This window comes from Trichechus manatus, unplaced genomic scaffold (genome assembly GCF_000243295.1).
Source record: "Trichechus manatus latirostris isolate Lorelei unplaced genomic scaffold, TriManLat1.0 scaffold00047, whole genome shotgun sequence".
Classification (NCBI taxonomy): Eukaryota; Metazoa; Chordata; class Mammalia; order Sirenia; family Trichechidae; genus Trichechus; species Trichechus manatus.
In genome coordinates, this window is record NW_004443983.1 from 6,882,194 (window position 1) to 6,898,874 (window position 16,681).

Here is a 16,681-nt window from a genome sequence, read left to right on the forward strand (position 1 = left end):
CATAGCGACCCTATAGGACAGAGTAGAACTGCCCCATAGGGTTTCCAAGGAGTGGCTGGTGGATTCGAACTGCCGACCTTTTGGTTAGCAGCCGATCTCTTAACCACTGCACCACCAGGGCTCTACCAGATACAACTTGATATACTGTTGTTGTTTGTAGGTGCCGTCGAGTCAGTTCCAACTCATAGCAACCCTACATACAATAGAATGAAACACTGCCCGATCCTTGCGCCATCCTCACAGTCCTTATTCTTGAGCCCAATCTTGCAGCCACTGTGTCAGTCCATCTTGTTGAGGGTCTTCCTCTTTTTCACTGACCCCCCACTTTCCCAAACATGATGTCCTTCTGCAGGGACTGAGCCCTCCTGATAACATGCCCAAAGTATGTGAGATGAAATCTCACCATCCTTGCTTCTAAGAAGCATTCTGATTGTATTTCTTCCAGGACAGATTTGTTTGTTCTTGTGGCAGTCCATGATATGTTCAGTATTCTCCAACACCGTAACTCAAAGGCATCAATTCTTCAGTCTTCCTTATTCATTGTCCAGCTTTCCCATGCATATGAGGTGATTGAAAACACCATTGCTTGGGTCAGGTGCACCTTAGTCCTCAAGGTGACATCTTTGCTTTTTAACACTTTAAAGAGGTCTTTTGCAGCAGATTTGCCCAATGCAATGTGTTGTTTGATTTCTTGACTGTTGCTTCCATGGGTGTTGATTGTGGATCCAGTAAAACAAAATCCTTGACACCTTTAATCTTTTCTCTGTTTATCATGATGTTGTTTGTTGTTCCAGTTGCGATATTCTGTTGGTAGATCTTAATTGGCTAATTGGGGGCCCCTGCTTGATTGACCAAGGAAAATTCACTTTTTGTATACTAATATTTAGCACAGACATTTAGATGAAAATTTAGTTATGTGCTATTAATTCTACTTATAATTAGACTGAACTCGTACATATAAGCTCGCATGTATTTTATATAACCTTTTAATCTTAAGATTTGGTCACTGTTTCTATGTGATTCATATGAAGTAGCAATAAAAGATATAGTTAATGCTTTCTTTTCAGGAACTTACCTAGCACAATACTCTGTAGACAGGTGCACAACAAATATTTGTTGAATGGATCTTGACTATCAAACCTCTGCTACAAGATTTGTGCAAAGAGCATGCCATAATGCTTATATTCAGTAGCAGTGGCATATTTTTCAGAATAAGAGATACATTCCACCGTACTTTATAGACCAGAAATTTACTGAGGTCTGCCTCCTAAGTGCCACATTTTAAGAAGAACCATATTAAATTGGATTATGTCCAGAGGAGGGAATTAAAATGGTGAAGAGTTTGAATCTTTTATATGAAGAACGATTAGAAGAAATGTTTAACTTGCAGAAGAGATAACTCTAGTATATGATGGCTGTCTTGTGGAAGAGGAATGCAGTGAGTATCTTCACAGCAAAGGTTCAGGATCAATGAATAGAGGGAAAGGGAAGGGAGAGCTCAGATTAGCACAGGAGAGGAAGAAAAAAGAAGGCTGTCCAAAAATGAAACAGGCTGCCTTATTGTATCAGATTCATGTCACTAGAAGTGTTTAAATCAAGGGTCAAAATTTAGGTGCTGCAGGGGCCAAATAAGTAACTTAGATTAATGAAGCGGGCCCCGGGCATTTTACTTATTTGATAGAGAAACAAATGTGTCATTTTCCTATTAACTTACTATAAGAAAACCAGCAGCCTCAGTGTCAGCAGCCAACTGACACTCAGCCTCCCTGTTGGAGACAGTAGGGTGTGGTTGGGACCATGGAGACAAGAATGGATGTCTTGTCTAAAGGGGGCAGTAGTCACTTAAAACCAAAAAACCAAACCCTTTGCCATCGAGTCAATTCCTTGGCACCACTGAATTTTTATCACGTGGGATTGGTGGGGCCGTGTTTCAGGTATATTGGTTTTTCATGAAAGCCTAGTAATGATTTTTATGTGACATCTATTTTTTAAATGTTGGCAGTTAATTCACATTGTTTAAAAACACGTCAGGTGGACGTAGTACCAAAAAGCTAAACTAAACCTGTTGCCATCGAGTCGGTTCCAACTCTAGCGACCCTATAGGACAGAGTAGAACTGCCCCATAGGGTTTCCAAGGAGCGGCTGGTGGATTCGAACTGCCGACATTTTGGTTAGCAGCCAAGCGCTTAACCACGGCGCCACCAGGGCTCCAAACATAGTACAGGACAGCCAAAACACACATTTGGCTCTGATCCATCCAGTGTTGGGGTCACTAGTGATTGCAGTCTTTGTTTTAAACAATGAATGGGTGACCGCCTTTTGCAAATACTATAAAGGGACAAGCTGCGTTGTTCGTAGAGTGGACCAGTTGACCTTCCAGATCTTCTCCAGCACTAAAGTTCTGTCCTTGCTGAATGTCAGTTGAATTCATTTATTTGACAAATATTTGAATGCTCACTGATTACCTGACACAGCTAAATACTGAAGAGCAATGAACAAGATAGACTTGTTTGTCCTTTTTTTTAAGAAGCATATAGAATACTTAGAACACGTAGTCCCTAATCAAGTAGAACACATACAGAGCAAGATAACAAATACAGATGAAGCACACAAAGGATGAGAATGCTGCAAGTGTAATAATCCTTCCTGGGTGTTTTTATCATATGAATACAAATTTTGGGATTGCCCACCTTCCCAAGAGCACATTTTAAACTATTAGAAGTCATTGTTATTACAAATATAACATTAGTTACACTACATTAATTGGGCATTTGTCTATAATTGTTCTTCGGATCGATTCGAAGATTCATGGGTAAGAAAAATTCCCCTTTTTTCCTGACAGTTTGTCTCCCCCCTATCAGTTAGACATAGTTGAGAAAGACACCAGAAGCCCTGTTGTAACAAACTGGTATGGGAGGAGTAGAATTCAAAAAATTAGTGTTGCCATTGTTTTCATAAAGGAATTCATTAGACCTGGACTGCCTAGTACAGTAACTACTAGCCGTATTGGCAGTTGAGCAATTGAAATGTGTCTAGTCTGAATTGAGATGTGATACAAATGTGCTAATTTTGAAGACATAGAATGAAAAAAAATCTCTAATAATTTTATGTTGATTACATTTTTTTGGATATATTGTTGAATAACATTAAAATAAATTTCACTTGTTTCTTTTTACCTTTTTAAAGTGGATACTGGGATATTTGAAATGACAATATGTGGCTTGCAGTTTTGGCTCACATATTTCTATTGGGTAGTGTTGCAATAAATATTTGACAGATTTTTAAAATAAAAGCTTCCCTTAAAAGGAGAGTAAGGTTTGTGTGTATAACACAATAGCACATTAAATCATGTAGAAGTAAAACAGTCCTGTTACTGTACACTTTTCATCAAGCTTCCTCCCATTTTGATTTCTTTTTGTCAGAAAGCTGTATTCGGCTTTTGTAATGTTTATTTATAGTGTTGATTTAGATCAATAAAAAGTTAAAGATGTTTGCTTTTACTTTGTGTTTCCAACATTTACCAGAAATATGATTGTTTAAAAAGACAAATCTGCAGGACAGAGTGTAGATCTCTTAAGTGCTGCACCAACAGTGATTAATTCTGAACTCTAATGAGATAGTTTGCTAAAGATTTTATATTGCTGACTTTATAAATCCCATGTGTACCAGGAAAAACACAGTTTTTTACTGTTAATTCAACAATTGTATTATGTGCAGGACACAGTTACGGCTTTATCGTTTGTTAACAAGTTGTGAATCTTTTCTTTGAAATTAAATTCTAAATCCAGCTTTCTGTTCATTGTTCACAGCATCACAACGGAGATCTTTGGGGTGGAGAGGTAGAAAATGCTTTATTGCTTGTGTGGCCGCAGGCAGTATAGTGTTAGGCGTAAATTAAATAACCTTGATTAAATAAGGTTCTTAAACATCAGTGGTCAAGTCTTCAAAATTATGTAGAAAGTGAACAAATTGAGCTGAAATGACTTAAAGGTCAACAGGACTAAATTTCCAAGTGAGTTCTGCATTTTTAAGGAGAGCACTGATTATTAATGCTTGTATTTTGTCAGTATTCATGACAAGCTATTTTTGAAGAAAATGACATACCACTTTTGTATTTTTAAATACAGTATCTTAAAAATCCTTTACATTTACTTAGAGGGACAAAGCTTACATTAAAGCCATATTGCTGCCTTAAGGTGGGAGGTTTAAATAAGCTAGCACTTTATTATGTATTTAAAAATTGATTAAAAATGTTGATAATTTTTGTAATTAATAACATAATATTTGCTTGAGTTTATGCATATGGTGTCTTTGTTGTTAGTGTTTTAAAGTATTTCAGATCAGTTTTAACATTGAGGCCATACCCAATTGCGGGTAGATAATGTACACTGCTTTTTTTAGGCTTTCTAAAGTATTTGATTCTTTGTGGAAGATGGGCTAACCTATCTTATTTTAAAAAAAACAAAAGTTTTAATCCAGTTGACCTTTAAAGTAAAATTGACTGTTTTGTAGAATATCGGTGATACCCTGTATTTTATTTGAAAATAAAATTAGCACCTGAAATATGTTATCCCTTTTCTGTCTTCCTCACCTTCTTCTGCATCCCTCAATTTTAAAATCTAGCCACTTCTAGGAGCCACATGTAATCCTTTCTCTTACAAACTCTGGAGAGTCCCTGAGAATTTAAGTGCAGAAATTTAGTAACTTGTTGGAGGAGTAGGAGCTGTTTGCTTAAAACAAGTTTATTGTTTATTAGCCATTTTTTATTTAGAGGGTAGCTAAGAAAAATAGTTTTTGCAGGTTGAAAAGTGCTACTGTAACTCATAGGCATCAAATGGTCAGAATGTGCTAAAAGAAGCTAAAGTGGAACCATAAGACGTTATCAGCTCATTGCCACATACCAAGAAGTTCAAATGAATGTTCGATTTGGGGAGAGGTTGTTCAATAACAGGCCAGGTGTTAGCAGCGGGGAAGTTGTTTGCAGTCAGAATGTGGGAGAGGATCCAACTGTTAAAAGAGGTTTGGAACCTGTTAGTTATGAATTGACTTCCTCCTCTTTGTTTTGATATACCGTATTTTCTCTTTGGTATTTTAATGATAAACATATGACTAAAAGCTGATTTTTTTAGGGGGAGGATTTTGTTGTAAGACGACTTGAAGTTATTTTGGAGTATTCATTTTTAAATTGTATCATAATTTATGCTTACTCATTTAATTTGTCTTTGAAGTTAAGACATGGGGAAAAGAACTGATTCTGCAAGGTGACAGTATTCAAATAATTTGCAAATATTATTGGCTCAGTTTGCAACATGCAAACTCAGTTTGATATATAGAATTTGCATTACTTAGTCTACATTACTTCTGTGTCTTTCCAAGGCATCGTTCCTTTTCTTTTTCATTATATCATGCTTTAGAGCAGCAGTGTCCAGTAGAACTTTCTGCTGCATTGGAAATGTTCAACCCTGCACTGTCCAATATGGTAGTCACTGGCTACATTTGGCTCTTGGGAATTTGAAATGCAGTTAGTGTGACCAAGTAGCAGAATTTTTTGATTTATTTAATATTAAATTTAAATAGCCACATTTGGCTGATGGCTACTGTATATTAGGTAGCACATCTATAGAGAGTAAAAAGTTGACTCTGTTACATTTTGTTCTTAGTTTCACTGTCTTGAGATTTTTCATTAGGTTTACTTCCCAGAATACACTTAAGTCTGTCCTGTTTTCTTTATTGCTTTGAACATAAGACAGTGGTTAAAATACAAGATGGATGAAATAAAATATGTTTTTTAGCATTCATTAGAAAGATTTGAGAGTTTTTAAGCTCTGTTTAGAAAAGTAGCCGAGATATCTATTTGAATAAGTTATGTGAAAAATTACTCATATGTCTTGGTTCAATATTTTGTCTAATTAAAGTCTGTCTGATGCTTTACACCTTATTTTTTCGATTATAAAAATAAAAGAGGTTTACAGGAAAGGGATAAAATCTTTTTTGAAATTTCTGAACATGAAGACCAAAATTGGGTGTCACCATTATACATGTTAAAGCGTGATTTTGTAGTCACGATTTTATTTTGTTTTGTTCCATTACTTAATTGATCACAACCTTTAATTCTTAAACCAATGGTAACCCATTTTTTAAACATTGACTGAGAATAATTATCCATTCATTTTAATTTCTGTCATCTAGTTCACGTGTGAAAGCATGCAATTAAATGTGAATTTCCATTTGTTTAAACTTGACCACTGCACTATATCACTCCCAGAATTGTTTGGCTTGTTTTTTCACTAAATGATGTTTTCATTGGCATGTGTTTTAAAACTAGCTTTGCTGCTTTTGTCATTATATGCCTGCTGTGGTATGAAACATATTGGACTGTATTGCACGTTTTTTAAATTATTACAAGAATATATTTTAGGCTTTTCAAATTTTTATGGGAGAGCTTTTTTTGTATGCATTAATGTTTAAAAATGTAAAGGTTCAAAATATCTTTAAAGGAAGATAGTAAAAATATTCTGCATGTTGCATAAGTAGCTTTCAGGGCCCAATGTTATTTAGCATGCTATAAAGTCACTGTAAGGGGGCGACATCATGGGTTGATTGCTAAATTTTACCTGTAGTGCTTTCATGCTAGACGTCTTTTAAGACATTCTTTTGAGTGATGATAGTAGTGTGCAAAGGCAGTAGTAATGTAGCTATCTAAAGGCCTTTTCTAAATGTGGTATACTGAATTTAACCATTCATCTTTGGTACTTGATACATAGTAGTATGAAAGAAAGCTGTAAGTTAAGAAGTTTGTGTTTATATTTAAAGCAAGTCATTTTGTGGACAACCAAGACTGCATACTCTAAGAATAGATTAGTAAATGAGAGGAAGGAATGTGGCACGCATGTGTTTCTATTAAATGGACAACCTAGATTCCTGTGAACTGGGGTGCAAGGATTGTCATGCCTTGGTTTCTTGATTTGGTAAAATCAAGGTGATAATACTGAACAGGGATGTGACGTTAAGATCATTCTGTGTGTAGTGTGTGTGTATTAAAAAATTATTTGTTATACTTTTTTAGATAACTTTTGGCTTACTGAATTAAGTAATCTTAGTGATTCTTTTTTTTCAGGTCATAAGAAGATACTAAATGGTTGGTCCTTCTTAAAGTCACTAAATTTTAGGTTTATGAATGAGTTTTTCACTCTTCTATAGATTGCACTCCATTTTTGCCTACTGAATTTCTCCAGATAAACAATACTACAGTGGAAAACCCTTTACTGCAGTGCTTCTTAATTTTGTGTTCACATATCCCTTTGAGAAACCAATAAAAGCTATGGATTATTTAGCCAAAAAATATGCTAATGTATATAAGATGCAAATTTTTGCACATAATTTCAAATATTTCATGAGTTTCCTTGGAGCCTATCTGTGGTCTGGATTAAGGACCCCTGTTCTTTTATGTCTTAACTTAAGTCCTTTCAGTCAGCTAAGGCTATGTTCATTTAAATGGTAGCCAAAATTCCTATGGATATGGTTTATAAAAATAACCATGAATGCTATATAATTTAAAAATCCTGACACTGTGTAGTATTGTATTATGTGTTTTATCCACATGTCTATGTTCGGTTTAAATGGTTTTTATATAGGATTTACTATGGAGTATTTTCCTTTTCTCTTTGGTTTAATAACTTGGGCTTGTCTTTTGTATACCAAGAGAAATTCAGTGAAAAAGCACTTTTTAAAAAGTATTTTCAGAATACAGATTAATTCAGATAGAGCCACTTTTGGCATTATGTTTTTGGAATATATTTATTAGATATATATCTTTCTAAAACTTGACTCCTGTTTTCTTCATTCTATTCATTTTCCTACTGATGTAACTAAACAAAAGCTTACTAATTACACAGGCTGGAAGCGCAGTTCATTGACTCCTAGGACAACTACTTTTCCTTGCCCCGGCTGTGAGCATGATGTGGATCTTGGAGAACGAGGAATCAATGGTCTGTTTAGAAATTTCACTTTGGAAACTATTGTGGAACGATATCGGCAGGCAGCTAGGGCAGCCACAGCCATTATGTGTGACCTTTGCAAACCACCAGTTCAAGAGTCCACTAAAAGTTGCATGGACTGTAGTGCAAGCTACTGCAACGAATGCTTCAAAATTTATCATCCCTGGGGTACTGTAAAAGCTCAACATGAGTATGTGGGCCCAACCACTAATTTTAGACCCAAGGTAAGTGAAGTTTTTATTGATAGAATATTAAATTTAATGTTACAAAAGAAATTATTATGAGTCTAGAACTTGACAGTAAGAAAATAACTTTTAACGCAGGTACAAGAGCTTTAGTCCTCATAGTTGGAGTTACTTAGTGTAGGGCTAAACATCCTAGAGCTTAGAAGGCAATATTGTATCATTCTGTTATAATAAATACAATATTATAAATGAATGTAATGATAATTCTGAGTAATAAAGGGAAGGTTATGTCAGCTGTACTCTACTCTGTAAGGTTGCAATGGTTAAAGTTAAAAAGCTTTTGTGCATTAATGTCATAAACCTATAATTACCTAAAAGATTTGATTGGGGAGCGTATTTTTCTGACATTTCAGTTACTTAAAATGACGCTATGAATAAGAGTAATTCCAACCTTATATTTTTAATCTTATGACATAATGATTACATAATATCTGAAGTGGAATTTGCATTTCTTAAACATTCTGGATAATTTTTTAAAAAATAATGCCCAAAAGAACTTTTCGTATTTGTGGTGTTTGCTGTGCTTTGTGACTGAAAAGTAGAATGATTTCTGGATGTCTTCATTTATACGTGTTTCTGATTTATATAGATACAAAAACAAACGTAATCTATTCTTTTAATTAAAGTTCTTACCCCTCAAAACTTAGTAACTTGTGTGAGTATGAAAATCTATTTGTACTCTTAAGTACAAAACTTTTAATTTACGATAGAGAACAGAAAACACTACCCCAAAAAATATCTTGAAACTATGAGCTGAATATTTCTTACATCATTTTAAATAGTGTAGGGCTGTTAGAGTAAAAGAAAAACAATCTATGCTTCCACATTTTGAATGACTCTTTATTTTTCAAACTACCTCAGCATGGCAATAGATTTATCAGATCATTTTCTCTGTTATGTTCTTCATCTTATTTTACGTGCTTGAGGTCATACGTTTTAAAAAATTTACAACTTCATGGTGTTTTAATATATTTTTCAAAAAGATTAAATTAATTGATACTATTCCACTATGAAAGAACTTATGATTGTTAACTGAATTATATTAGGCTTTGGTTTTCACAAGTTAAGAATTTCATGAAATTTTGAGTATAAATTGCAAACTGTCATTCTTTTAATTTGCAAACATAATAAAAGATTGATGAGGGAGAACCAAAGAAATATGAATAGTTTATACTGAGAAAAAATGTTTTTTTCCTTTATGTATTTAGTGTTATTTAGTATTGTAAAATTCTGGAAGGGTGTCCCTTATTCAATAGAATAGTCTGACTTTGAGTTGTTTTGCTCATTCCATACAGAAAACCAATTTTTATTTTAAATGTGATGGCTTTGAGAATGTAGGAACTTGGACATGCTGGAAAATTGAGATCTTTTCAAATTGTTTCTCTCTTCTGGGTTTCTGCATTGATATTAGGACTTTTCATAATAAACTTTGTTGTTGTTGTTATTTAACATTTATAAGTTATCAGACCAGTTACAGTTGCTTAAAATTTAGTCTATTGAAATCATAGACAACAACTTTTTGAGTTCATTAACATGCTAGTTTAAGAGATTCCTCCCCTTCTTCCAACTGAAAATAATTATTTTACATAACATTTCAAAGGTACCTATGATGGTAATTTACAGAGAAAATTAAAAGGAAAAAATCTGGTCAAACCAGAAAAGGCACAGTTCTAAATTTGATCAAAATCTGTGCAATTAATATGTAAAAATCTAACATATCTGGGAGTGTATCAGAATAAGTGTTCCAAGACTCAGTGAGAGATGGTGAGGCCGTGAGTTCTCATCAGTTCTTTGTTTTGGTACCTTATAAAAATGTTAATCATGATTAAAAATTGCCTAGTCAGGATGGCATTTCCAGTTTGGTTAATCATTCCACTTGAATCTAATAGGAATGAAATTTTCACCAAGTTTGGGAGAAACAACAAGTACATATTCAATGGACATTTGACTCCTCAAATTGAAAAATAGTAATTGTAATAGAGAATTTTCATGTGTTGTATCAAAAGCTTTGATTTCTTTTCACGTTTATTTAGTTAAATGGTTTTATTTAATGATTTTTATAAAGCATATCTTTGTATTTTACGATTTTGTCAGATTACTTGAAACTTTTTGAGTGCCATCTAAGCTATGAAGAAACTTAAACACATCTTTTTCTTTGCTCAATAGATTTTAATGTGCCCAGAACATGAAACGGAGAGAATAAACATGTACTGTGAGTTGTGTAAGAGGCCTGTTTGTCATCTTTGTAAGTTGGGTGGTAATCATTCCAATCACCGTGTAACCACTATGAGCACTGCCTACAAAACCTTAAAGGTAGGACTTGTTTATTTTTGGAACAAAATTTTGATTCTTTGTAACTTTATGCCTTTAACTTTTTCTTTATAAAATCGTGGTTTGTTGTATGGTCTGTTTCACTGAAATGAGTTAACAATGTGAAGCCTTATTTAATGATCTAATATTAGATTGCTAGTGTTTCTGACCAGACAGTTCTTAGTTACACTGATATGCAGGCACACCTCGGAGATACTGCAGGTTCAGTTCTAGACCACCGCAATAAAGCAAATATCACAATAAAGCAAGTCACATGAGATGTTTGGTTTCCCAGTGCATATAAAAGTTATGTTTACACTATATTGTAGGTCTGTTAAGTGTGCAACGCATTATGTCTAAAAACACAATGTACATACCTTAATTAAAAAATACTTTATTGCTAAAAAGTGCTAAAAAATGCTAACCATCATCTGAGCCTTCAGCAAGTCATAAACTTTTTGCTGGTAGAGGGTGTTGCCTCCATGTTGACGGCTGCTGACTGATCAGGGTGGCGGTTGCTCAAGGCTAGAGTGGCTGTGGTAATTTCTTAAAATAACAGTGAAGTTTGCCACATTGATTGACTCTTCCTTTGACAAAAGATTTCTCTGTAGCATGCAATGGTGTTTGATAGCATTTTACCCACAGTAGAACTTCTTTCAAAATTGGAGTCAGTCCTCTTAAACCCTGCTTCTGCTTTATCAATTAAGTTTATGTAATATTCTAAATCCTTTGTTGTCATTTCAACAACGCTCACCAGGAGTAGATTCCTATCAAGAAACCACTTTCTTTGTTCACCCATAAGAAGCAACTCCTCATTTGTTAGCAACTCCTCATTTGTTAATGTTATCATGAGATTGCAGCAATTTGATCACATCTTCAGGCACCACTTCTAATTCTAATTCTCTTGCTGTTTCCACCACATCTGCAGTTACTTCCTCCACTGAAGTCTTGAACCCCTCAAAGTCATCCACGAGGGTTGGAATCAACTTGTTAATGTTGATATTTTGACCTCCTCCCATGAATCACAAATGTTCTTAATGGCATCTAGAATGGTGAATCCTTTCCAGAAGGTTTTCAATTTACTTTGCCCAGATTCATCAGCAGAATCACTATCTATGGCAGCTATAGCCTTATGAAATGTATTTCTTAAATAATATGACTTGAAAGTCGAAATTACTCCTTGATCCATGGACTACAGAATGGATGTTGTGTTAGCAGGCATGAAAACAACATTATTCTCCTTGTACATCTCCATCAGAGCTCTTGGGTGACCAGGTGCGTTGTCAATGAACAGTGATATTTTGAAAGGAATCTTTTTTTCTGAGCGGTAGGTCTCAACAGCGGGCTTAAAATATTCAGTAAACCACATTGTAAACAGATGTACTGTCATACAGGTTTTGTTGTTCTATTTATAGAGCACAGGCAGAGTAGATTTAGCATAATTCTTAAGGGCCCTAGGATTTTTAGAATGGTAAGTGAGCACTGGCTTCAACTTAAAGTCACCAGCTGTGTTAGCCCCTCACAAGAGAGTCAGCCTGTCCTTTGAAGCTTTGAAGTCCTTTGACTTCTTTCTAGCTATGAAGTCCTAGATGGCATCTTCTTCCAGTATAAGGCTGTTTCATACACATTGAAAATTTCTGCTGTTTAGTGTAGCCACCTTCATCAATTATCTTAGCTAGATCTTCTGGATAACTTGCTGCAGCTTCTACATCAGCACTTACTACTTCACCTTGTACTTTTATGTTATGGAGATGCTGTCTTTCCTTAAACCTCATGAACCAACCTCTGCTAACTTCAAATTTTTCTTCTGTAGCTTCCTCACTTCTCTCAACCTTCATAGAATTGGAGAGAATTAGGGCCTTGCTCTGGATTAGCTTTGGCTTAAGGGAATGTTGTGGCTGGTTTCATCATCTATCCAGACCACTAAAAACTTCTCCATATCAGTAATAAGGCTGTTTTGCTTTCTTAACATTTGTGTGTTCACTGGAGTAGCACTTTTAATTTCCTTCAAGAACTTTTACTTTGTATTCACAACTTGGCTAACTCTTTGTTGCAAGAGGCCTAGCTTTCAGCTTATCTTGGCTTTTAACATGTCTTCCTCACTAAGCTACTCATTTCTAGCTTTTGATTTAAAATGAGAGACGTGAGACTCTCCTTTCACTTGAACATTTAGAGGCCATTGTAGGGTTATTAATTGGCCTAATTTTAATATTACCGTGTTTCAGGGAATAGGGAGGCTCAAGGACAGGGAGGGAGAGGGGGGAACAGCTGGTCAGTGGAGCAGTCAGAACAGCCACAGTATTTATCAATTAAGTGCACTGTCTTATGTGGGCACAGTTCATGGCACCCCAAAACAATTATAGTAGTAACATAAGACCACTGATTGCAGATCACCGTAACAGATATGATAATAATGAAAAAGTTTGAAATATTTTGAGAATTACCAAAATGTGACATAGAGGCACTGTCTTAGTCATCTAGTGCTGCTATAACAGAAATACTACAAGTGGATGGCTTTAGCAAAGGGAAATTTATTTTCTCACAGTCTAGTAGGCTAGAAGTCCAAATTCAGGGTGTTAGCTCCAGTAGAAGGCTTTCTCTCTCTGTCAGCTCTGGAGGAAGGTCCTTGTCATCAGTCTTCTCCTGGACTAGGAGCTTCTCCGCGCAGGAACCCCAGGTCCAAATGACGTGCTGTGCTCCCGGCACTGCTTTCTTGGTGGTGTGAAGTCCCCATGTCTCTCTGCTTCTCTCTTTTGTGTCTCAAAAGAGATCGGCTTAAGACGCTATCTAATCTTGTAGATCTCATCAATATAACTGCTACTAATCCATCTCATTACATCGTAGCGATAGAATTTACAACACATAGGGAAATCACATCAGATGACAAAATGGTAGACAGTCATACAATACTGGGAATCATGACGTAGCTAAGTTGACAGACATTTCTGGGAGACACAATTCAATTCATGACAGGCACAAAGTGAGCAAATGCTGTTGGAAAAATGACGTCAATAGACTTCTTAACACTGGGTTGTCACAATCCTTCAATTTGTAAAAAACGCAGTATCTGCAAAGTGCAATGAAGTGAAGTGCAATAAAACGAAGTATGCCTCTAGTAATGCCCAGTGTGTGTTCAAGCCTGCACTATGCTAGTTAATATCCATATGCCTACAAGGAAAATCAGATAATATGACTATTACTCAAATTTATGCATCAACCACTAATGCCAAAGTTGAACAAATTGAAGATTTTTACCATCTCCTTTAGTCTGAAATTAATCACACATGCAATCAAGATGCATTGATAATTACTGGTGATTAGAATATAAAAATTGGAAACGAAGAAGGACCAATTATTGGAAAATTTGGCCTTGGTGATAGAAAAGACACCAGAGATCACATGATAGAATTGTGCAAGACCAAAGAACTTACTCATTGCAAATACTTTTCAACAATGTAAATGACAACCGTACACGTGGACACCACTGGAATACACAGAATTCAAATTGACTGCATATATGGGAACAGACGATGGAGAAGCTCAATATCATCAGTCAGAACAACGCCAGGGGCTGATCGTGGAACAGACTATCAGTTGCTCTTATGCAAGTTCAAGGTGAAGCTGAAGGACATTAAAACAAGTCCATGAGAGCCAAAGTACAACGTTGAAGTATATCCCACCTGAATTTAAAGACCATCTGAAGGACAGATTTGAGGCACTGAATGCTAATGACTGAAACCAGATGAGTTGTAGGATGACATCAAGGACATCATACATGAAGAAAGCAAAAGATCATTAAAAAGACAGGAAAGAAAGAAAAGACCAAAATGAAAGTCAGAAGTGACTCTGCAACTTGCTCTGGAACATAGAGTAGCTAAAGCAAACAGAAGAAATGATGAAGTAAAACAGCTGAATAGAAAATTTCAAAAGGCAACTCAATGAGAAGACAAAGTATTATACCTACTCCTCACTTATCGATTATCTCATTATCCATCATTTTGCAGTTACAGCAATAGTAAAAAATCTCCTATCTGACTATTTTGCACATTGACGATGGAACATTTGGCAGTAATGAACGCCGAGGTGTGAGACGAGTAACACTGGCTGTGATGGTTAAAGTTATGTGTCATCTTGGCTAGGCCATGATTCTCAGTGGCTTGGCAGTTACGTAATGATGTAACTTGGCAGTTATGCAATGAGGTAGTCTTCCTCCATTTTGTGATCTGATGTGGTCATCCTCCATTTTTGCATAATGCCAGTTTTCACATAACCACCTGGTCTTTGGAACCTAACCATGTTGATAAGTGAGGAGTGGGTGTATAATGAAACTTTCAGAGACCTGGAGTTAGAAAACCAAAAGGGAAGAACACACTCGGCGTTTCTCAAGGTGAAAGAACTGAAGGAAAAATTCAAGCCTCGTACTGCAGTATTAAAGGATTCTGTGGGCAAAATACTGAACAACTCAGAAAGCATCAAAAGAAGATGGAAGGAATACACAGAGTCACTGTACCAAAAAGAATTGGTTGACATTCAGGCATCGTTGTGAGTCTTGCTTTTTTATCCATCTGGACAATATCTGCCTTTTAATTGAGTTTTAGACCATTTACATGTAATGTGGTTATTGATATGTTTGGGTTTAAATCTGGCATCTCGCTGTTTGGTTTTTGTGTGTCCTATCTGTTCTTTTCCTTCTTCCCTTTCTTCTTTTTCTGTCTTCTTGTACATGCCATGAGGGCAGGGACCATATGCTCTCCTCTTAGCCTGGTCTCCTAGAAAATGTATAATTGTTTAATGAGTTTCTCTTCCTTCTCCTCCTCCTCTGTTTTGTTGATTGTAATGCTTCTTTGGGTACCTTTTGATCAAGGACCTGATTAAAAGAGAAATGCAGTCGTTCTCACCTAGGGAACTGGTAAAAATACAGAGGCTGGACCCTTTTTTACTTCAGGGAGCCTGGGCCTCTGTCCTTCATTAGTTCTCAAGAGACTCTTATTCACACCACAGTTTGAAAACCACTGTTCTAGAGGAAAGGTTCTGAGAAATTTTGGAGTCCTTAAAAAATTAGCTTCTCTTCAGTTCTTAGAGAACAGGGCCCTTTATCTAAAGGATTTAAAATTGCTTCCCCCATTATATGAACTTCCTGAAGGTAGGATCCTTGTGTTTTTACATTTTACTTTTATCCTCAGTGCCTCATGTCAGTATTTGGCACATGTGCTTTTTGTAGGCCTATGAATAAATGGCTATAACTAATTCTTGGTTTTAACAGATCTCTCTTGGCCTGAGGGGACTAAGAGGGCTGGTGCTGATTCTGATGAAGGCTATAGTTGCCTGTAGGCTTTGTCTTAAGCATTCAAACTCATTGAGAGTGAACCTTGGTGCTCTTAGACTATGTTTCTGAATTCTGTCATATATTCTTCCCTGGTCCTTAACTCTTTGAGTCAGCCATCTTAGCCTATCTTGCACTTGTAATTTAAGCTATCTTAACAGTCATCTTACCTTAGCCTCTTTTGCACTCCTAATTTAAGCTGTTTTAGAACTAAGCCTTCTTAAATTTTAAATGGCCAAATTAAACTCTTTGCTGCTTTAGATAAAAAGTATATCTGCATCTAGTACTTCTGGTCCCAGCATGGCTTGACAGGAACAGTATTGGAAGAATGGTCATCTTACTTCCAACTGGGTGCTGAAGAAGTACTTCTCAGCCTGTGGAATAATGATTAGTATACTATGCAGTGAGTAGGTTTTTGATCCTAGTTCAGCTACTGGCTATTTTACATTTGTACTCTGTGAGCTTTGGTTTCATCATCTGTAAAATGTTGAGTTAAGACAGAAGATTTTATGTCTGTTTCTACCCTTAGCATTCTGTATTTTCTTTCTTGACCCCACCCTGCCTTTAGTCCTCATAGATCTTGTTAATCTACCTCAAAGGTTCTTCCTCTGTCTCTCCCATGAGCCATCAAGGAAACACTGTGTGTGATCATTGGGTGTTCTTCTGAAGTAAAAATAGGTCCTGTCAGAGACCTGTCCCTTCCATTTTTGCATACATTCTCTTACCCTTTTACATGGTCTAAGTAAAAAACGGAAAAATGTTATAGGTAGGAAACTCACTTTTTAAATTCTTTTTTTTTTTTTTTT

The 16,681-nt window shown here is 35.8% G+C and overlaps 1 protein-coding gene across 1 annotated transcript in view; it reads left to right on the plus strand.

Annotated features, from left to right (window-relative positions):
* The window catches only part of TRIM36 (tripartite motif containing 36), a 34,629-nt gene that overhangs the window by 4,186 nt on the left and 13,762 nt on the right, over positions 1 to 16,681 (plus strand). Inside the window, exons 3-4 of the mRNA XM_004376983.2 lie at positions 7,896 to 8,221; positions 10,409 to 10,555. Coding sequence (XP_004377040.1) covers positions 7,896 to 8,221; positions 10,409 to 10,555 — 473 coding nt within the window. The remainder of the gene's footprint in view (positions 1 to 7,895; positions 8,222 to 10,408; positions 10,556 to 16,681) is intronic.